Genomic DNA, 24,220 nt, shown 5'->3' on the forward strand with positions numbered 1-24,220 from the left:
CAAATGTTTCGCCATATTCTCTCCGAGACGAACCCAGACATGGTAGTATACACAGATGGGTCGAAACAGCACGATACCATTGGATGCGCGTTTATTGTTAATGACCGAACTTACATGTTTGGTCTACCCGGTCTTACGAGTGTGTTTACTGCTGAACTTTACGTTATACATAAGGCTTTGAATATCGTTAACCCTAAATCTTTATTTGTAGCGATTCGTGTACAAGAGTCGCAACTCTTGTACACGAGAGTACAAGAACCTGTACTGCTCGTGTAGTGCTCTCCAAGCCTTAGAAAAGTTTTATTTCAGACATCCTATCGTCACCAAAATCTACACTGGAATCGCCGAGTTGAACCATCACAACACACAAATGAGTTTCTGCTGGATTCTTAGCCATATGGGGATTCTGGGTAATGAACGTCCTGATTCCGCTGCTAAAGACGCATGTAGTCAACCATGCTTCACAACCCGTGTTACTATATTCGACTTTTAACTATGTTAAACACGTACTTCGCTTGAGGTGGCAAGACGACTGGATTGCCACAGTTAACAACAAACTTTGCTATATCAAAGATACTGTGTTGCCATGGGATTCCTCCCACAGGAAAATTCGCCGAGAGGAAGTGGTCCTCTGCCGATTGCGGATAGGACATCGAGAGCTACACACGGCTACCTAATGTCAGCAGAAAATGCACCGGTATGCGTACGATGCAAGTGCCGCTTGTCTGTGCGCCACATCCTTGTGGATCGCATACGTTATGCGGCCTTGAGTCGTAAATTTAAATTGCCCAGGAGTTTTCGTCACATCCTGGGCAAGAATAAAGACGTTTTGCACCGGATATTTTTATTTCTCCAATGTATTAATGTTTTACATACTTTTTAATAGTGTTATTGACGTTTTCATTTTTGTACGGTAGTTGTATATTTTCGTATTTAACTTTTTAATTTAGGTTTTTTATTTTGTCTTTGTTTTTAATGTTTTAGTTTGAGTTCAACCTTGTTTTTAAAATTTTAATTTACTTTGTTTATTTTTTGTCTTAATTTTTAATGTTGTTTTATTAGATTTTGTATGTTGTTTTTATATTTCACATTTTTGTTTTCCGGGCGATGATAACACAAAAATGTTTTTCGTCCACAAAAAAAAAAATAAAGTTAATTTGTTCCAGAATTTTTTTGTTTTGAATGGTACTTTGACTCATCTTCTTTTTCTTTCTTCTTCAGTCCAGTTCTTTTCAAAACTGTCCTTTTTTCTTTTTTTGAAACTCATGATTATAAATTAAATTTCTGAAGAGATCTATGTTTAGAATATCTTTTTCTGCAAATCCAAGCTCTTGGAAATCTTTCTTCAATTCAGTTTATTCAGATTTAATGCTTTTATTTAAATAAAAAATTAAGCTTTATGGTAATGCTAAATTACAATTTTACAGTTTAAAACACTTGTTCTCAAAGTGGGCGATAACACCCCCTTGTGGGCGCTGGATTTCCTGAATTAGGTTTTCCTGAATTTTAAAACTAAAATTAAATACCTACTACACTAGTACAAAAAATTAAAGGGACACATATTTTATGATAAAAATGATTGCATTCAAACTACTTTAACTTTACAACCAAGAGGCTTAGAGAAGAATAAAAAAAACAAAAAAACTGGAATGCTCTACTTTTCAACAGTATACTTCAGATTTCAAAAATCATCAAATTAAAAAAAAATCTGAGAGAACAAAGTTTTAAAAATTTGAAAGTTTTTCTTCGTGTTTGATTGAGTTCACGGAGGGAAATGAAATTTTTTCAGAAAACTGCATTAAAATGGTTTAGAAGTGTAAGAGTTTAGCGTCAGTTTCTTTTTTTGTATGTCTTTACGATTTTTCTGAACTGAAATATTCCACTTTAAAGAGAAAAACCCTTTGACTTCCATATTTATTTGTATTAATATGTTACTTAGATTGGGAGATATGCAGCATTAAAGACAAAAGTGGCCTTTTCTCTTCTAGTCGTAAGCTTTCAAATAATTTTAACGTAGTTTACTGAAAAATATTTGTTCCCCCATGCACTCAATCAAACATGAAAAAAACTTTCAAATTTTTAAAACTTTTCTTCTCGCTAATTTTTTTTTTTTAATCTGATGATTTTTGAAATTTCAAGTGCAATGTCAAAAAGTAGAGTATTCAAGCTTTAATTTATTTTTTTACTCGTCTCTCTAAGCCCCTTGGTTGAAAAGTTAAAACAGTTTGAATACAATAATTTTTTATCATAATATATAGGTGTCCCTTCAATTTTTTGTACCAGTGTATAGTATAGCAGTAATATGAAATAAAAAAATAAAACTGATTTATATTCTTTGTTATATAGCCACTTTAATAACGCAAGTTTAAACTTTTCTTTATTCTGTTAGCAGTCACCAAATGTGTCATTTTGACAACTACTTATAATAAATATGTCAAAACAAATGAGTATTTATTATATACAAAGCATTATTATTCAATTATTAATGAAGAAATGAAGACAAGGTGACAGGAAATACACACACAACATAAAATAAATTTTTTTTTTTTGTCTTCAGTCATTTGACTGGTTTGATGCAGCTCTCCAAGATTCCCTATCTAGTGCTAGTCGTTTCATTTCAGTATACCCTCTACATCCTACATCCCTAACAATTTGTTTTACATATTCCAAACGTGGCCTGCCTACACAATTTTTCCCTTCTACCTGTCCTTCCAATATTAAAGCGACTATTCCAGGATGCCTTAGTATGTGGCCTATAAGTCTGTCTCTTCTTTTAACTATATTTTTCCAAATGCTTCTTTCTTCATCTATTTGCCGTAATACCTCTTCATTTGTCACTTTATCCACCCATCTGAATGTTAACATTCTCCTATAGCAACGCATTTCAAAAGCTTCTAATCTTTTCTTCTCAGATACTCCGATTGTCCAAGTTTCACTTCCATATAAAGCGACACTCCAAACATACACTTTCAAAAATCTTTTCCTGACATTTAAATTCATTTTTGATGTAAACAAATTATATTTCTTACTGAAGGCTCGTTTAGCTTGTGCTATTCGGCATTTTATATCGCTCCTGCTTCGTCCATCTTTAGTAATTCTACTTGCCAAATAACAAAATTCTTCTACCTCCATAATCTTTTCTCCTCCTATTTTCACATTCAGTGGTCCATCTTTGTTATTTCTACTACATTTCATTACTTTTGTTTTGTTCTTGTTTATTTTCACGCGATAGTTCTTGCGTAGGACTTCATCTATGCCGTTCATTGTTTCTTCTAAATCCTTTTTATTCTAGGCTAGAATTACTATATCATCAGCAAATCGTAGCATCTTTTCACCTTGTACTGCTACTCCGAATCTAAATTGTTCTTTAACATCATTAACTGCTAGTTCCATGTAAAGATTAAAAAGTAACGGAGATAGGGAACATCCTTGTCGGACTCCCTTTCTTATTACGGCTTCTTTCTTATGTTCTTGAATTGTTACTGTTGCTGTTTGGTTCCTGTACATGTTAGCAATTGTTCTTCTATCTCTGTATTTGAACCCTAATTTTTTTAAAATGCTGATTTTATTCCAGTCTACGTTATCGAATGCCTTTTCTAGGTCTATAAACGCCAAGTATGTTGGTATGTTTTTCTTTAATCCATAAAATAAAATTGAAGTAGAAAAAATTAATAAACATATTTAATTTTTGAACATGAATTATAAACAAACCGATAATCGGATATTATTTGTTTTTATACCAAATTACAGTTTACATCATCCTGTTTAAAAAGTTATTTAGTTTATGAATCATGTAGTATTTCTCAAACATGTATTAAAATGATTAAGTCAATTTTTATATGACTTTAGGTCTGTATGAGTTAAACAATGCAATTTGTCCAATCCTGCATATGAATCGACAGGATTATCTGTGCTTGTTCTAACTTGCTCAGTACAAATCTGTCACATGCAGTAATCGAGTAATTACATGTTTATTCCTGTCGATGCATGTTACATTTCAAACTTATATAAAGGCAGTAATTGTTTTTTTTTATCTTCATTAGCATTTTCCCATGCAATTGGTAGCAGGTTTTTTAAAGTCAATCTTTTGCTTATGTATTTGTGAAGTCAAAACCATGTCAGAAGCAAAAAAGAAAAAACGGCAGTACAGTGTGGAATATATTAAATATGGATTTATCAAAAATCCCACAAATTAATCATAGCCAATGTGCCTTATTTGTCAAAAACGTTTTTCAAATGAAGCGATTAAGCCTCCAGGCCACAAGATCATTTTAATAAAATGCACTCGGATTAGAAAGACAAAGATGTGGCCTATTTTCAAGACCTGGAAAAGAAGAATATAGCTCAGCCAACTATATCAAAACTTTTTTCAGCAGCTTCCAAACAAGATGATGATGGACTTTGAGCTTCGTACAATATCTCATTGTTAATTGCTAAAACAGGCAAACCTCACACTCTTGGGGAAGATTTAATTTTACTGGCTAGTAAAATAAGTAATAACCACTATGCTCCATAAACCAGCAGCAGATATTATCTGAAAAATTCCTTTGAGCAATAGTTCTGTGCACAGATGAATTGATGAAATGACTGAAAACATTGAAAAATCATTATGCAATCAAATTTTTAGTTCAGTTGGATGAGTCCATTTTACCAACTAATGAAGAATTGTTGTTGTCATAAGTGAGGTTTATTAAAGATGAGAAAATATGACAAGAACTATTATTTGCTAGAAATTCAGAGACAGATGCAAAGTGTGAAACCATATATAATATCCTGAAAACAATTTGTGACGAAAAGGAAATTCTTTTGAAGAATATTATGTCAATTGCTACTGATGGTGCTCCGGCTATGACAAGGCATCACAAAGGCCTCATAATGTACTTAAAAAATAAAGTTCCAGGTGTGCTTGCCGTACATTGCACCATTCATCGCCAAAATTTAGTTGTGAGAAATCTGAGTGAACGCCTGCATACATTACTGCAATATGTTGTCAGAGCAGTTAATAAAATCAGAAACAATTCACTAAACGACAGATTATTTAGTCAGCTTTGTGTTGCCAATGATGAAGATTTCAACCACTTGCTGCTTCACACAGAAGTGCACTGGCTATCAAAAGGTACTTCTTTGACTCGATTTTACTATCTGTTTGAATCTGTGATAGAGTTCCTGGGAAACAAAGACACAGAGTTGTGCGACAATCTCATTACATCAAACATTGATATGACATATTTGACAAACCTATATAAATTATTTAATGATGTTAATCTCCAGCTTCAAGGGAATGACTTGAACTTGATTAAAACAAAAAAAATGTTGTTTCTACTTAGGTAGCCAAACTGCTATTACACAAGAAATATTGGCAGACATGAATTTAATAACTTCCCTACTTTAACAGCAGTATCCTTCAACAACAACAACTTGCTTGTATACAGCAAACAATTGGAGAACCTCCATGGTGATTTCAAAGAACAATTCCAGGACATTTTAAATATGGACATATCAGACTGGGTGTTGGATCCTTTTTCAAATGTCAACACAGCATGATAATCCCAGTTAGGAGAACAACTTATAGAACTGATAACAAGCAAAGAAATAAAAATACAATTCAAGAATAGCTACCACAAATTTTGGCTGCAAAAGCCAATCTCGCAACTGTACCCTGGATTATGGTCGGTCGATTTTTCAATAATTTCTGATAGCATTCCCATCGTCGTAATTGTCTGAACATCGATTTAGTTCTGTAGCAACGCTGCTAACCAAAAAGAGAAATTGGCTGCATGTTATCAAATGCAGTGACTACAGCAGTTTTTAAGTAAATTCGAGCTTGATATAAACAAACTCATTAAAGCACATCAGATTCATCCTTCACATTAATGTTAAGTGTAATTTTTCAATTGAAAGCTCTGTTTTAATTGTTATATAGAATATAACATATTATATATATCTGTATTGTTATACAGAATATGCTATCAGTAGTTGTTATATAACTATATAGATACAATTGTAATTTTTTTAAAAGCAATTTTAATAAAAATACTTCCAATATGATTAAATATGTGCTTTAATTGCTCTCATTTAAAATGCAAGTTTCAACTCGGAAACAGGATATGCCATGTTTAAAAACAATAATTGAAATTGTCATTTTTAAGAGTGTATCTTAAAAACAGCAACTGCAATTATTATTTTTAACAGATGGTAAGTTTAAAACTTTAGGGACGCCAGAAAATTTTTGATTCTCAATGTGGACGTTAGGTGAAAAAGTTTTGAGAATCAATGATTTAAAATAATGCCTACACACAACAGAGATCAAGTACTTTTGCAGGCAATTTATACTCATTTATTTTTTAAAGTTAGTTAATGAAATTTAAAGCCCTTATAAAAAGAATAAAAAGTTTTTTCATAGTAAGTAAGAATAAGCAATATGATTAAAAAAAAACTTATGTTAATATATAAGAACGTATATGAATGTACCTTTGATCATTTTAAATACAGCAGGGTACTTTTTGAGCATTAAGTGTGTTGCATCACCCCCATCATCAAGTATCATATTGGGCTGCCAGTTTTCTGCATTAACACATTTGTCAATACACCACCAAAAATCTTCCTCTGTCTCTCCACGCCACGCAAAAACTGGAAACCCTAACAATGGATAAAAAAAAAATTAAACAAAATTAAAAAAAATGAATTTCCCAGTAGTGCAAATAGGATTCATAACCCATATAAGTATTTTAAATTTGAATAACACACATGTAATAATAAAAACTTTATAATAAATCCATATACAATAATAAATACTGTACAGATTATAGAAGACAGCTTTGTTAACTTTCTCTGTGCTGTTTAATTTAGTCAAACTCTCTCACTGTTTCATTAAATGCTATAATGCTTATTTTTAATAAACATGAATTTTAAAACTTCTATAAACAAATCTTTTTTTAGACTTCAAGCATAAGCAGATGGATAACTCTTTAGGTAAAACTAAAGAAGTAATGGAGGTGGGTGATTTTTATTAAGCTGCTACTTAAGCTGTACACTCATTTTTAGATGTACTTTTTAATAGAATGACTATATTATTTTGTTGTTAACTATCTGTAGGTAAAAATTTATATTTAGCTTTATATTTGAAGTTCCCAGATACTGAAGGCTGTGATGCAAGGACAAAATGCTGACAGCCAAAGCCACATTTAATAAACTGAATCCTGATTAGCTAAGTTAAATAATGTCGGGTACAGTTTCATCGAGTACAGTTGATATTTTTAACAGGCTAATGGCCATATTAGCTGAAACCAATCAAAATTTGACCCAATTGAAAAAAAATTATTTAATATAAGTAAGAAATAAAAGAAATGCTATTCATTGATTTTGAGCAAACTAGTCTAGGCAAAACTAACCTAATAACAAAAACCCTGACCAGAAGCAGTCACCTCAGGCAGATTTATTACCTCTTCCTTTCTCCACCCTTTTTTTATTCCTTCTTACTTGACTGAAAAGCAAGGGAGTTGAGTCAGCCACCTTGGTTCCATCTACGGTAACATACTGGCACCGTCTGGTAACCAGCACAGCAGCTGGTTCTTATTTGAACTTAGTGAGGTACCAACCCTGTGTGCCTGTGCAACTATCTAATGAATTTGTTTCCTAATTGATAGTACAAAAAGCAAAACTGGTGACTGCGGTGAAAAGCATCTTTATGGAGTAAAGCCAGATTCCATATACCTATTCCTAATCTATCTACCTACTTAATGCTTTTCATAAATATTTAAATGCACATGAAAATTCACAAATTTAGAAAATAAGTAGAATTTGTTTTAATTAATTGAGTTAAAAATTAAAAAACGTTTTAAATTTCATTTATAAAAATACTCCGTAATCATATGTTTATTTAAATAACACTTCAAATTTAATGTAACTGATTTTACTTATCTCTTCAAAATATATATTTTTTCTTTTGTGAGAACTTCATCATATACTACTATTCTCTTAATTATTTACTCGTGTAAAAATCATTTAAATGATAAATTTAAACTATCATCTGGTAATCTGATCATTCGGCTGCCAGTATAAAGCTTTGTTGGATTTGAATTTTAATATTAATAAAATAAGTCTTAGTAAATATACAAATAACAAATTAATCGTACAACTTCTCTAATATATTATTTTAAAGATATTTAAATGGGTTAGTGAAAAAGTTTCTTCGTATTCTCCCAGTAGATTGCTTAGGATCACATAATTCTGGTAATATTAATTTAATTTGGCCAACATTTGTGTGTTTTTGAAAGTTAGACATGAATATTTTTAGAAAGATTATGATTATATTACTTTATTTAAACGTTATTGTGTCTTGAAAATGAGTGAAAATAAAAAAAGAAATTCAATACATTTTAAAATTTTATTACAAAAAAGCAAACTGATTTTTATTTGCTCTATACAAATGTGATTCAGTTTGTTAAAAAAAAAAATCAGCGATGTTCATGGACATGATGCAGTATTAGTACACGTGACACAAAGCTGGATCAAGCATTTTCAATCTGGAAATTTTGTCAATGATACACCTTACTTTGGTCAAAAATGGCAAAAGTGGTTAACAGCACATATTTGGTTTAATAAACTTCAGTTGAAATACAAAAAACCTTGCTTTACTTTGCATTAAAATATGTAAAGAAACTTCTTCCTTAACCCTTTATTTTACATCATGAATTTATTGTTTTTTTAAATTATTATTATTATTATTTTTGGTGTTGCACATTTATACATTAATTATAATGTAAGAATTACATTTTTTTAAATATACCTATATTATAACCACTATGCACTGAATTTTGTTTTTCATAAAAATGAATTAATTAATTTTTATCATCTGTGTAACTTAGGGCTACGTCTATTATATTGGTGCAGGTTGCTATTTCTTATGGTAAGGATCAGACTGATTTGTTGTTTATCATATAACTGGATCTATTGGTATTTTGTAATATTCTAATTTTAGTTGTTTTTTATTTATGATGAGGGTATACAAGAAATTTTCCTTTTGTTGCTTTTTATTTCAAATCTATCTAATTTATTTTTATGGAAGCTGTAGTGTATTTATATCTTATTACACGATTTATTATAAATTACAATATTTTCATCTGTAAAGCTAAAACAAAGGTTTATTTATGATATTAAAATCATTATCTCATCTATAATTATCATAAAATTACCTTTGTTATCATATTACTTAAAAGGAGAACATCTGATAATTCATTTACAACTACTTGTCGATATGGAAATCCTTCCTGCATCAGTAACAAATTTTGAATATCCATAACTTATAAGTTATATAATATTGTAAGCTAAATACATATGTTCTGTTTTAAAGAAATTACTATTTGAAATAATTCATATATTTTCTTCATATCATATCTTCCTATTCTTCTACCTCTTCTGCATATTAACTTTATTATTGGTCATATTTGGAAATTTTCTAGTACAATGTAATGGTATGAATAATTATCAATTAATAATACTGTTCTCATTTTCAAATTTGGAATTAGTTTTCCACAAATCCATTAATTATCATTTTCTTTGTTCATATTACTGTGGTAATCTCCATACGCCAAACTGGATCTCCAAATTTAAAAAGCACCTAGAACAAATCTAAGCTCTTCACCCAGTTATTATTTAGCATCTTTATTAAATGGATTACTTGGATTATGATTATTCGATCACTTTTCACTATCGGAGAACTATATGAAGACTATATGAAGTCCTCAAGCTGGTTTCATCTTCCTAGAATTTACTTTGAATTTTAAGTTAACTTTAAATTTATGTAAATATTTGGTATTCCTACATACCTAACTTTCAAATATAAAATTTTTTCATTAAAACATTTCCATTTCCCAGTAGTATAACTTTACTATCCTAAGTAAATGTCACTCACTGAAGTTACAATTCTTTTAGTATCGTTCTTAAACTAAAATAACCACATCTCTAGTTGAGTTTCTGTTTTATATTTTTAATAGTTTATGTACAATTCTCTGTTAAATAAAAATTATGTACTACTTTTCTTACAAGATTTGTCAAAGTCATCTAATGTTGTTATCATTTTTATTTTTCATTTGTTTGTTTAGAGAGAATGATCAAATCTGAAGCATCTTCACCACTAGGACATTATTTCTTTGGCTTTTCTCTTTAAACATGCAGAAAGCAAAATTCCTATAGCCTAGTCAAAATGTAGCTGAACTTCTTACAATGATTTAAATAAATTTCAATTACTATTCAGAAAATCTATTTTGCAAGGTACAGTTACAAACAATAATGTGTTAAACAAAGATGGTACACCAATATATAATACGAAAGGTAAAGTCGATAGATGGGTGGAATATATTGAAGAGTTATACGGAGGAAATGAATTAGAAAATGGTGTTATAGAGGAAGAAGAGGAAGTTGAGGAGGATGAAATGGGAGAAACAATACTGAGATCTGAATTTAAGAGAGCATTAAAAGATTTAAATGGCAGAAAGGCTCCTGGAATAGACGGAATACCTGTAGAATTACTGCGCAGTGCAGGTGAGGAAGCGATTGATAGATTATACAAACTGGTGTGTAATATTTATGAAAATGGGGAATTTCCATCAGACTTCAAAAAAAGTGTTATAGTTATGATACCAAAGAAAGCAGGGGCAGATAAATATGAAGAATACAGAACAATTAGTTTAACTAGTCATGCATCAAAAATCTTAACTAGAATTTTATACAGAAGAATTGAGAGAAGAGTGGAAGAAGTGCTAGGAGAAGACCAATTTGGTTTCAGGAAAAGTATAGGGACAAGGGAAGCAATTTTAGGCCTCAGATTAATAGTAGAAGGAAGATTAAAGAAAAACAAACCAACATACTTGGCGTTTATAGACCTAGAAAAGGCTTTCGATAACGTAGACTGGAATAAAATGTTCAGCATTTTAAAAAAATTAGGGTTCAAATACAGAGATAGAAGAACAATTGCTAACATGTACAGGAACCAAACAGCAACAATAACAATTGAAGAACATAAGAAAGAAGCCCTAATAAGAAAGGGAGTCCGACAAGGATGTTCCCTATCGCCGTTACTTTTTAATCTTTACATGGAACTAGCAGTTAATGATGTTAAAGAACAATTTAGATTCGGAGTAACAGTACAAGGTGAAAAGCTACGATTTGCTGATGATATAGTAATTCTAACCGAGAGTAAAAAGGATTTAGAAGAAACAATGAACGGCATAGATGAAGTCCTACGCAAAAACTATCGCATGAAAATAAACAAGAACAAAACAAAAGTAATGAAATGTAGTAGAAATAACAAAGATGGACCACTGAATGTGAAAATAGGAGGAGAAAAGATTATGGAGGTAGAAGAATTTTGTTATTTGGCAAGTAGAATTACTAAAGATGGACGAAGCAGGAGCGATATAAAATGCCGAATAGCACAAGCTAAACGAGCCTTCAGTAAGAAATATAATTTGTTTACATCAAAAATGAATTTAAATGTCAGGAAAAGATTTTTGAAAGTGTATGTTTGGAGTGTCGCTTTATATGGAAGTGAAACTTGGACAATCGGAGTATCTGAGAAGAAAAGATTAGAAGCTTTTAAAATGTGGTGCTATAGGAGAATGTTAAAAATCAGATGGGTGGATAAAGTGACAAATGAAGAGGTATTGCGGCAAATAGATGAAGAAAGTAGCATTTGGAAAAATATAGTTAAAAGAAGAGACAGACTTATAGGCCACATACTAAGGCATCCTGGAATAGTCGCTTTAATATTGGAAGGACAGGTAGAAGGGAAAAATTGTGTAGGCAGGCCACATTTGGAGTATGTAAAACAAATTGTTGGGGATGTAGGATGTAGAGGGTATACTGAAATGAAACGACTAGCACTAGATAGGGAATCTTGGAGAGCTGCATCAAACCAGTCAAATGACTGAAGACAAAAAAAAAAAAAAAAAAAAAGTTACAAACACTATTACGATGCTGTTGTCATATATGTATGTTCAATTAGTTTTGGTTGAATTTGAGATTAGTTCCAGATAATTTGAAAAAAAATTTACTTATTTTTATTAGTTCTAAAATCAATAAACTACATTAATCTTTAATTATCTTTACATTATATGTATTCTTAAGTTATAGAAAATGTTTTAAGGATGTAAATAAACATTTGGTGACTTTATACTATATATGTATATATTTACCAAAGGTCAATTAGGCAGAATCTCTCTAATTACTTTTAAAAGAACAGAAAATGAAATGCAGGAGCTGACATGATAGAAAGTAATTGTCATAAATGTAATAATCCTTATTAACTTTGCAATTATTAAAGGTTTTTATAAAAAGTTCTGCATTTGAGTTTGTCTAATGGATCAATTTTTACATTTTTTTTAAATGTCTGATTATCCAAAAATAATTTACTTTCTTTTTTTAAGTTTACCATAATTAAATTTATTTTTGTGATTTTGTTTCATAATTATTAAATTTTTACAAACATTTTTTGTCAATATTTTATCTTATTACTTTTGAATGTATTTTTATTTATCAGAGGTGTCATTTTTAATCAAATTTGTTTGTTTAGGCTAATATTACTTATCAATCAATATCCACATCAGTTTGAGGCGTGTCAAACCTCATGAATAAAAAATAAAGCTGACATTGTAACTTGTATTGTTTGTAATTATGTAACATTGTATTAGTGTTAAGATGTTGAGGTTCTCGCGTATGTGAGCTGTAACGTAAGAAACTTTGTTGGAAGGGGAAGGTGATTATATTTTTTCTCCGGCCGGCTAGTAAGCGTGTGGAAAGGGCACTAACACTCTCACTCTGGACTTGGAAGGAGCAGGATCCAGACATTAAGATCGACGACCAGGTATGCTGTGAACTGCGGAAGGCGAACAACGCAGTGAAGAGTCAAACGCGTATGAAGATGACTACCTTTGATGATGTAGCGAGCGTCCGGCCGGCCTCAAAGGGTGAATCCCAACATAAAAATTATTAATTCTAAGACAAATTATGTCAATAAAATTTAACTTAATTATGTTTAATTTATTCAAACATTCAAATTTCTTAGCGTTATTTTAGTTAGTTAGTTTAGTTAGTTAAAAAGATCCTTCAAAACACCAAACAAAATCAGAATTTTAGTAATAATTTTGTAAAGAATTTAAAACATTTTCAGTTTTCTCTTTTTTTGTGTCGTTCTTGGCACGTCATCGGTGCAGGGGGAAGCGTGGTCGGCCGAGAAAGGCGCAAGTTTCAAATAAATCTTTTTTATAATCACTGGGATAATTTGATTAAAACTTACTTTTAAAATCTCAGTGTCACTTTATCAAGAATAAAGGCTTAATTATCTGATAATTGGGTAATATTTTTCACCGAAATGATTTCCAAATAGGTTAATCATTTTCATCATAACTAAATTATATTGATGAAAACATGACTTTTTTGAGAAAAGTCATTCATTCAATAGGAACAGTCATACAAATAAGTTTTGTTATATATATAATATATATAAAATAATACAAATAATCATAATTAAAACTTTAAATAACTCAAAATTAATTTTAAGACAAACCTGCTTCAGCAAGGGCTGCAGCAACTTCATTCTGGAAAAAAACAAACAAACAAACAATGAATCAGTACTAAAACAATTTCTATATTAAATAAAGTTTAGATTAAAGTAACATAAATGCAGATTTACTGTGTAGTTCAAGACTCAACTGCACTACTTTCCTTTAATTAAAATAACAGCTCAAATAATATAATTTTACTTTGCTGGAAATCACAACCTAACAGCTGAATCAAAATACTAATATTGAGTTTAACGAAGAATTCAAATATAAATTCTGAATTATTATTCAATTAATTATTACTCAGTATTGTTAATTAGTACAATTTATATTCACAAAAATATTTCTCTTAAGTTGCTGACTCACTAAAATCCAGGCTATCTTTTAGCAATTTTTCCAAAATATTAACTGATTAACCCTCTCTGCAGTGACATCAAAACTTCTGTGGTTATGTTACATATTTCACTTTTATGAGAAGCATAGTGTAATCACTTTTAATATTAAGTACACTTTTTTAATTCCATCCTACTCTATCATAAAGGTATCTTTCTAGATGGTAGAAGAATCCTCTTTCCAGATACACAATGATTAAATAAAACAAAAAATATATAAACAAAAAGGTGTATATATGTATATATATATTGTAAATACAAATATTTTAAGTTTCTGTTTAGTAACTGAACCAGAAAGGTTTTTATTTTATTATTATTCACAGACATGTTTCTGATTACTGAAAGAAGTTACGACTATAAAATTACTTTTCAAGCTTCATGACTTATTCTGCAATGGAGATACCTGAAGTTGTGAAAATTATTGGGAGTAAGTGCAATGATAACAAAATATTTATTTATATTTATAAATGTACTAATTATATCAAAGAAAAAACTGAAATTACAGTTTAATCAACTGATAAACAATTTAGGTGCATTACAAACAAAAGAATATACATAAGTTGCTGATCTGGACTGGCTTACCTTTCACAAACAAGGCTAGGATTATAATAAAAGGTTAATATGGTTAGTAATTATTTACAAATTACTGTAAATATATAATGTTGTATACTTAAGCTATTTTGTTATTTCTGACAATGTATAATCTAATTCAACTTATTTCAAATATTTCATTGCAAGCCTAACCTTAACCTCTAATTATGTATTATTTACTTGATGAGAAATAATAGATTTTTTGTTCAAATATTTAATACTCATGTTTGAACTGAAAATCACACATTATATTGAATAGACATAAAATACAATTAATGATAAGCAATACATTTCAATATCTACTACATAACATTTATTTGAAAGCAGATATAAAATGTAGTAAAACACCTCATTTTGAACAACTGTATTTTTATAAAAATCTACCTAAACTAAAATGTTATCTTGACTAAAGATGCAGATTACGTAACTTGATATTTAAGTAAATAAATAAATGTTTTTTGCTCTATTGTTAATTTGATTCAGAATTATTTGAGTTAAATTTTTATTGGATTTTTCAGCAGTATTGTTTTCATAGGTGTTTTTGATGATATAATTTTTTTAATAACAATAAAAACCATGCACGATTAAAATTCATTAAGCCCAATGTTCTGTGGGATGTAATATTCCCTTCAAATCTCACAAACCTTCATCCAGTTTCTTCCAAAACTTCATACAACCAAATCAACTAATATGCAGACTATTATAGCAAATTTCATGATTGTAGATTGAACCATTCTTAAGACAATTTCAAACAGAGGTCAACACACCAATTAAATTTATGTAATTTTAAAACCAATAACAATAAAAAAAATTAATTTTTATTATAATTAAATAAATAAATTAATAATAATTAATTCAAAGTTGCCTAGCACATTACATTAAGTATAGTATCATATAAAGTTTACATCAAATTATACAAGTAATAAACCAAGGTAAGTAATAAAGGTAATTACAGTTATTCGGGAACCATGGTGACAGAGGACTGGAAAAGCACAACGGAATTAAAAGGAAGGATAGTAATGACAAAGGAAGCCTTCACTAAGAAAAGGAAATTAGTAAGTGGTAAAAACTTAGATCAAGTTAAGGAAGATTGTAACTACATTCTGTGTATGGAACATGTATTGTGTGAAAGTGAAGCATGAATGATTACGAAGAGGGAGAGGAAGTGGATTGAAAGTTTTAGGATGTGAGTATGGAGAAGAATGGAGAGATTATGATGGATGGATTATGTGAGGAATGAGGAAGTAATGAACAGGATTAAAGAAGAAAGAGGACTTATACGGGAAATACAAAAAAGCTTAGTGCTGTTTAAGTATTGTAGTGATGTTTATATTGAAGTTTAAGTGTTTCAGTACAAACATACGAGTTCGGAGTATTTTCTGTTCATTAGTTATCTAATAATAGTGTTTTTATCACTTGTACATTAGGTACGAGGTTAGCGGTAAATATGGTCTGCCAGACTAGGCAGGAGTAATTGGTGGGAATCTATAAACAGCTGATTGCTTTCCTGTGTAGCAGTTTGTTGGTTAGGTTAGGTGACAGCCTTTCCCACCAGTGTGATTATCCCAATTCACTTGTGGTAAGACTTCTTTTCTCTTTTTTTGAGTGAGGCATACTAACAGATTACAGTATTAGGAGATGTCAGACCCTATGGAGACAGCCAAGATTTTCAAAAAAAGTACTAAGATGGCTAGATTGTCACATAAGACCCTCTCTACCAGTATATCAGACATAAGGCAGGCTACGGAAGAAGATTTTGAACACACTGTAAGGGCAACTAAACGCCCAAGAGAGAAACATACTGATTTGAATGATTAGGAAACTATGGAAATCGAGGTATTGTTGGATGAGATAAGGACCCTCATCAATCTGTGCTGCACCAATCCGTCTACCAAAAAGGTAATAAAGGACTCGGCCACATGGATCCTGAACCAGGCCAAGGACATGGCCAAAATAATGGAGGAAATGGCTAAGATGAAGAACCTGGCTGACAAATACATACAAATAGTTACAGCCGATCCCGCCTTGCTGAATGAAAATCTGAATTCAGGAAACAGACAAGAGCTGAAAGAGATGGCCAAATAGCACCTTTGAGAGGATCAAGGGGGAGACAGGTCTACAAAGTGAGGAGTACAAACAGCCTAGAGTATACTCAATTCAAGCGGAGACAAGACAAGTCCATTCGCCGAACATGTGTGTCTGGTTACTTCGGGGATGAGGAGAAGACTCAATGATGGTGTCCTTCTCCTGGAGCTGTCATAAAAGATGTTAATGCAGCAGAGCTACTTGGAAAAGAAGGGGAAATGAACTGCTCTGGAGACAGTTCATATGAACGCAGAATGCATGGAGCTTGGGGGATTGAGATCTACGACCAGAGGCTATGCGTTAGCAACAATGTTTGGAGCAACAGGCATGGAGGTGCTGAATACCCTGAGAATACCACCTTATGTTGGAAGAGGGCATGGCTCTGTGGTTGACATCACGGTTATATTGGAAAGAAGTATCTCCAGGATAATAAACTGGCATGTAATTGATGAAGAATTTAATAGCGACCACAGGACGATTGCATTTACCGCCTGTGTGATAGAATACCGTATCAAAAACAGAACCTAAGATGGAAACCAACTGTTACACAGGATGAAAATTCCACTAGTGCAGTTGTGACAAAACTAAGGGACATGAGTCCTTGGAGTCCTGAGAATTTGCAGACAATTTAAAAAAATGATTCGGACAAACTGATCCCAAAACAAGCAACTGTCCAAAAGAGAGCCTACAAGTGGTCGGGACACAGCCTCATTAAGAACAGAGATCAAACAGGCTAGGTGAAGCTTACAAAGGGTGAGGAAGAAACAACCAGGTCTGATTGGAATGACTGCATCTGCATACAAGTCTGCAAGAAACAGACTGTGTGTAGAAATTAAAACAGCCAAAAAAGAAGCTTGGAGAAAAAACTTGTTGAAAACCTGGAGGTGGATCTGTGGAGGAAGGCCTATCAAATCGTAATGGAAAGATCTGGTAGACCCCTGGCTCCACTGACCAGAGCACAGACTCTAAGAGCAGTTTTGAACCTCTTTCTGGTATTAGAACCCAATTATAATGAAAATGCCTACAAGGAAGAGGAGATTCTCCATAGAGTTACTTAGATGGGCAATAGCTAGAATCAATGTGACGAAATGCCCAGGACCAGATGATATAGAGGGAACATTTATAAAACAGCTAGCACATAAATACCATGGTGAGTGCTACAGGCCTTGAACAAGGCACTGGAAAAAGGAATTTTCCCCAGTGTTTTGAAAAGAAGCAAAACTGGTTTTGATCCCGAAGCAAGTTTCTGAAGGACAAGAGATCATATATAGTCCAATATGCCTATTAAATGGCATGGGTAAGATCTTTGAAAGAATGCTGGCTGAGAGGATTAAAGATGAGTTAGAAGAATCAGGGGGCTTCTTCTCACCGCAGCAATATGGATTTGTAAAGGGGAAGTCCATGGTCGATGCAATTAACAGAGTGTGTGACTGGGCAAAAGACAAGTCAATTAATACCTGGAGAACCAGGCAGATACCCCTGGTTGTGCTGTTAAGACTTTAAAAATGCATTTGAATAGTAGTTTGGTCGACCATACAGAGAGTACAAAATAGGGGCCATTTACCAAAATTGGGGTTACCAAAATGGTAAGTACATTCAAGTAACATTAAACAACTATTTACATAACAGAAACATAATGGCAATGACTGAAGATGGAGAGGTGAGGGTCCAGATTTTTCTGCAGGGTTCGATCCTGGGCCCCATCCTCTAGAACCTGGTCTCTGATAACCTTTTGAGGCAAGAGTTTCAAGGTGACAATAGTTTAATTGCCTACATTGATAATTTATCGCTACTCACAGCAGGATGTATGTGAAAGGAGGTTGAAGACCTAGCAAATGATACAGTATCAAAGATAAGTGATTGGTTGAAAGAAAGAGGAATGGAATTGGTGCCCCATAAGACTTTTACCTTACCGATGGTTAGTTGAAGGAAAATCGGTGAGATAAACGTAACTGTTGATGGACTCAATGTGAAAACCTCAAAGTATATAAAGTACTTGGGCATGTGAATTGATGATAGGTTTGGTCTTTTCACCAGACATTAGGGAAATAACAAGTAAGACAGAAAAGGTTATTAAAGCCCTGGGTGGTCTAATGAGAAACAGGTAGGATCCAAGATCGCATAAGAGGAGACTTATTTTGACAGCAACTTTGGTCCTTCTTTATGCAGTACCAGTATGGGGAGTAGTACTGGAGAAAAAAAGGAACCTACATAGATTGGCAGCATTACAGAGAAGGGCGGCGATTAAGATAGCAGCTGCATATCGTACAATATCTGATGCCACGGTTAAGGTAATTACAGGAGTACATCCAGTACACCTCAGGGTTACCCAGCTTAAAAGAATATATGGGGGTATGGAGAAGGAAGAGGCCAAAATCCTAATCCTGCAGGAATGTTGGAATATTGGGAAAACACTGAAAAAGGGGCCTGAACAAGAAAATTCATTCTGAGGATTGAACTCTGATTAAACAGAAAGCATGGCAAAGTAGGTTTTTTTTAACCCAATTACTATCAGGCCATGGAGTGTTTAACGCTTACCTGTTTAAATTCAAACAGAGAGAGTGACCTCAATGCATTTACTGTGGTCAACATGACACCTGTGAACACACTTTTTATGAGTGCACAAGGTGGATGTTGATTAACGGCTAGGCTTAGGAGGACTTGATCCAGGAAGCACAATAAACTACATACTGACAGGAAAGGAAAAATGATCTGTGATGGAGCAACTAGCTGCCAAAATAATAAAAAAGAAGGAAGTAGAGCAATGCGAATGGGGAGCAGATTAAATAGAAAATATGAAGAGACAGATCAGGTCTGTTTGGACCAGCCTAGAAAAGTTCTCTGATAAGAACAGAGGTGAAGAACCAGACTGAAGGGCGAAGGTGTGGAGGACAGCTCTCTGTGGAGCCATCATTGATCCATGTTTGCATGGATCAGCAACGGTGATGAGGCATGGAGACTTTGAATCCCCTGAGCCCAATGGCACCTCCCACGGCTGAGTGGTTAATTGCAGGTCTGGTCCTGGGAGGGGAAAATCAGTGAGATAGGAGGTTTAGTCAGTAAGGTGCAGACACAAAAACGCACTTTTAATAACATCTTGCAGAACCTGTTAGTGAGCCCGACACTTTGCCTGTAAATGGGGCTCTTCTGACTCATTGAGAAAAAAAAGTAGGTGAGGTGAAGATTGGAAACTACAAGGAGGTAAAGGAAAGGTTTGGGATGAAAATGGATGGAGACAGTAAGGGATGTGCCACCAGGCAGAACATTAGATAATAATGAAGTAATAGAATATCAGAGATTACCTGTGTTGAATAAATATTACACGCCGACCAACGAACTTGAGCTCCCAATTCAGCTAAAGTTTCAATTAAAACCTGGAAAAAGGAAATAATCTAATATTAGTATACATAACTATACATAATATAAAAGTATAAGTACACACATATACTTATTCCCAGTACCTCAAATCAGCTTTAATTTTTGTTTCTCCACGTCAGGATTGGATCTACTTTGATATGATCATGCTCCAAGGGAAATTCAGGAGGAATTCCTTACTCCTGCACTTCTGTTATCTTTATCTGGTTAATCTTAACCAACATCATGGACACCATGTGCCATGATTGATCAGTCTGCAGCATAATCCCAATGATATTCTCTGGGGTAAGGGAGCTGAATTCTCTCCAGCATGTTTCCCTATGCCACAGGAACCAATAGCACATGAACACTGTGTGTTCTAGGTTATTCTCCTCCCCTGCACTCTGCGGAGAGTCTCAGTATCAGCATGCACAGGTATGCCTTGAAGCACTAGTGACTGGTAAGGAACTGAGTAAGCTTGTACCCTAGTTCCCTGTGTTTGTGAGCCAGTCATCTATGGAGTCCAGGGATCAGTCTGTGGGTCCATCTGCTCTTCTTCGACTGATCCCATCTCTTTTGCTACCTGCAGACAAGTGATGCCTCTGAATCTGCCTTACCTATAGCCCTATCACATCTTGTGGAACCGGTTAGCGAGCCCGACACTTTGTCCATAAATGGGGGTTTTCCATACTCCTCCCTCTTCTGAATGAGGAGATCCAGGGGTGCAAGACCGGCCACTACTCTGGTGACATCTTTTTCACCAAAATTTATAAAAAGTCTACTTCTTAGTTATGAAAGCATAAAAATACAGACAGAAATATGTCTAATTCATTATTGTTATCTTATAAAAGAAAATAGTCGAACCAACATTTTTCACAAGTAATTATGTTCATTATTCAGCCAACCCCTGTGCTGAAGGAAGTGAAAGTGTTACATTTAAGTCACAATATCACCTGTATTTCAATGAACTTGGTGCACTGATGTGCAATAACATAGTGAGAAGATAATCAGAAAGAACTTTCCTAGAATTTATAGTATGGAATGAAGAGATGTAGTTGAGTGTTGTACCTTTTTGGAGTGAATTTATTTCTAGAAAGTCATTCTCAATTATAACAGTGATGGCAAATCACAGACAACAGATTCATAATGTATTTGTGTTTCATTAATCAAACACATGATAGAAAGACACAAACATATAAATACAACCAAATGGATTTTATATCCTAAATGTGAGATCATTCATCTGAACAATATTAAAAACAGCTCATTGATATCATTTTGAAGAGCTGAAAACTTGGCAGCTATTATAATGTTTAATTAAATTAATTCAAAAAGACTGACTTTTTGGAACTAGAGTAGATTATATTTCAGATATATATTTTATTGAATAATTTACTGAATACCCCAAGCTAATCAAATATCAAATTATCGCCAGTTTTATTTAATTTTAAATATTACTTTAATTAAGCTGTTAAATAGAGTTCTTTATGTAGTTTACTTCCATAATAAGTAAATATAATCTTTTATAACTATGCTTCTATTTTCACTGATTAATATATAGTAATATTCATTATGAAATAATAAGCTGATCTTTGGAGCTATATCTTATGAACAACATGTTGGAAAAAATTCAATTTCATACCAATTAACAAATAGCCTCATATAGTTAGTAAGTGATTGCAATTTATCTGAAGAAAACCAGTAGGAATTACAACAAATTACATATAAAATACATACTTTTTTTAAAAACACTGTTATTTAAAATGCACAAAAACATAAAAAATTATTATTTTTACCCATAAAATGGTAAGAAAGGCTTTGAAAATTTTTTAATAAAATTCTTAATATATTCATTTGTTTTGATGATGTTTATTAAACCACTAAACCAATACGTAATGATAAACAGCCCATACTTTTATTTTTTGTTATGCAAGACCAGCATTATTTTGGTGATTGGAAAAAATATATTTTGATGCATTTTAAATTCACAAGTTCTTTAAACAATTTATTTTACTTTTTAGTATGTTTTAAATAAAACTTTAAAAAACGTATTACAAAATATACTTTATACCTTTTTGGTTTAAAAAATTATGTGCCATTATTATATTAATATCATATTTTAACAAACTTATGATCTAGGTCATCACATATAAATATGTTTTGTTTTACTATGTACTCCACTTTTAAATTTGTTTTATTATAATTTCATGAATTATCAGTTAATTGACAGAAGTAGTGATTGTTCACTGAATTGTCAACAGGAATGAACATACACACAACATTTTAAGTCCAATGGACAACAGGAAGTGAGTGATAAAGGATGATTACAAGATTTGATTCGAGAGGTATTCCATTTTAATTCAACAAATGATCAGTGCATCACTATTTTTGATTTTGATGATATTTGGTATATGATGTCTGCCCACCTTGTAGTGGCCAAAAAATATTTTTTTATATTTAAAAAAAAGTTTTTCTTGAGTAATAGAATATTTTCTAACTCACCAACAGGTAAAAACAGCCATTTTCGTTACTTGTACCATGAGCTGTAGTAGCATTCTTATTTTACATCATACAGAGGTTAAAAAGAGTTTTTTGGAAAGAGTAAAGATGGAACTTCATCTTAGTGAGCTTAAAATTCATTTTGTTACATAACCAAATCTTGTAATGTTTACTGAAATTACATTTACAAATTGTTTTTTTTTTTCTAATTTTGAGCCCAAAATAAATAATGAAGGGCTTAGGGTAACAGGCCTGTTTTTTTTACCTTTTAACTGTTAGGTACTAGTAGTACTTATAAAAAAATTGGACTGTTACCGAGTATTATTCATTAAAAAAAATGGCCACCAAATCATAAAATTTTGAAAATGTCTCATTTTTGGGGTCCAAAAGCCACATGTGGGACAGGTGGGAAAAATCTGTAATTTTTGCAGCATAAGTACTTTTTATGTACTTTAAAACCATATAAAATTTATTTTGTTATTCAAACAGATTGAAAAGTAATGAAGCCATAATAATTGTGTAACCACCTGACCCACCAGCCAGAACACAAAATTTAGGTCAGCATATTTTGAAAAACCAATTTTTAAATTATGTTTTTCTTTGAAGGCTGTGTACAATTCATTTAAATGACATAAGATAAGCCTTTTTTGAATATTAATTTTCTTCCCATCTGCTTGTCTTACAAATAATCCTTCTTGCCTTCTTAATTTGGCTGGGCTCATCATTCTGGTAAAAGTCTTGGACACATTTAATAACATTTTCATCAATTACATGACTGGGATTATTTTTGCCTATTTGTGGCAAAATTCCACTTGTTTTAACTAATTGTTTGGATTGACATTATTACATTCGGGATTACGCAAATATTCATGTCCATGCATGTCTATTCAACCCATCGGGTTGGTCTAGTGGTGAACACATCTTCCCAAATCAGCTGATTTGGAAGTTGAGAGTTTCAGCGTTCACATCCTAGTAAAGGCAGTTACTTTTATACGAATTTGAATACTAGATCGTGGATACCGATGCTCCTTGGTGGTTGGGTTTTAATTAACCACACATCTCAGAAATGGTCGAACTGAGACTGTACAAGACTACACTTCATTTACACTCATACATATCATCCTCATTCATCCTCTGAAGTAATATCTAAACGATAATTCCCAGAGGCTAAGCAGGAAAAAGAGAAAGAAAGAGAAAGAGAGAGAGATATATATATGCATGTCTATTCACTTTCGTGTTTAAACATGAGTTTGTGTGTATGAGTCATACTTTAATTAACAAACTATCTAGAATATAAGCTATCTCATTACAGACATGTCAAAATATTTATTGATAATAGTAGGCCTACATTATTATCTGAAAAAATACATCTGTGAATTTTTAGATATACTGTTCACGATTAGAAGGAATGGTACTTTTAGCAGTTTTGATGGCTTGATTACTCGTCAACCCCTATGAGTAACACAATAATTTTTATATAGTTTTAAAGTACATAAAAAGCACTTACTGCAGCAAAAATTTCAAAATTTTTTCCATCTGTCCCACTTGTGGTTTTTGGGCCCCAAAAATGAAACATTTTAAAAATCTTATGATTTGGTGGCCATTTTTTTAATGAAGGACACTCGGTAACAGTCCAATTTTTTTTATAAGTACTACTAGTACCTAAGAGTTAAAAGGTAAAAAAAGGCCTATTACCAAGCCCTTCATTATTAATTTCGGGCCCAAAATTTAAAAAAAAAC

The 24,220-nt window shown here is 32.2% G+C and overlaps 1 protein-coding gene across 1 annotated transcript in view; it reads right to left on the reverse strand.

Moving 5' to 3' along the window:
* The window catches only part of LOC142323112 (adenosylhomocysteinase-like 1), a 209,411-nt gene that overhangs the window by 62,805 nt on the left and 122,386 nt on the right, over positions 1–24,220 (reverse strand). The window contains exons 5-7 of the mRNA XM_075362309.1: positions 19,930–20,001; positions 13,565–13,595; positions 6,472–6,639 (exon numbers count right to left, since the gene is read on the reverse strand). Of these exons, the coding sequence (XP_075218424.1) occupies positions 6,472–6,639; positions 13,565–13,595; positions 19,930–20,001 (271 nt within the window). The remainder of the gene's footprint in view (positions 1–6,471; positions 6,640–13,564; positions 13,596–19,929; positions 20,002–24,220) is intronic.

This window comes from Lycorma delicatula, chromosome 4 (genome assembly GCF_047948215.1).
Source record: "Lycorma delicatula isolate Av1 chromosome 4, ASM4794821v1, whole genome shotgun sequence".
In the NCBI taxonomy this organism is placed as follows: Eukaryota; Metazoa; Arthropoda; class Insecta; order Hemiptera; family Fulgoridae; genus Lycorma; species Lycorma delicatula.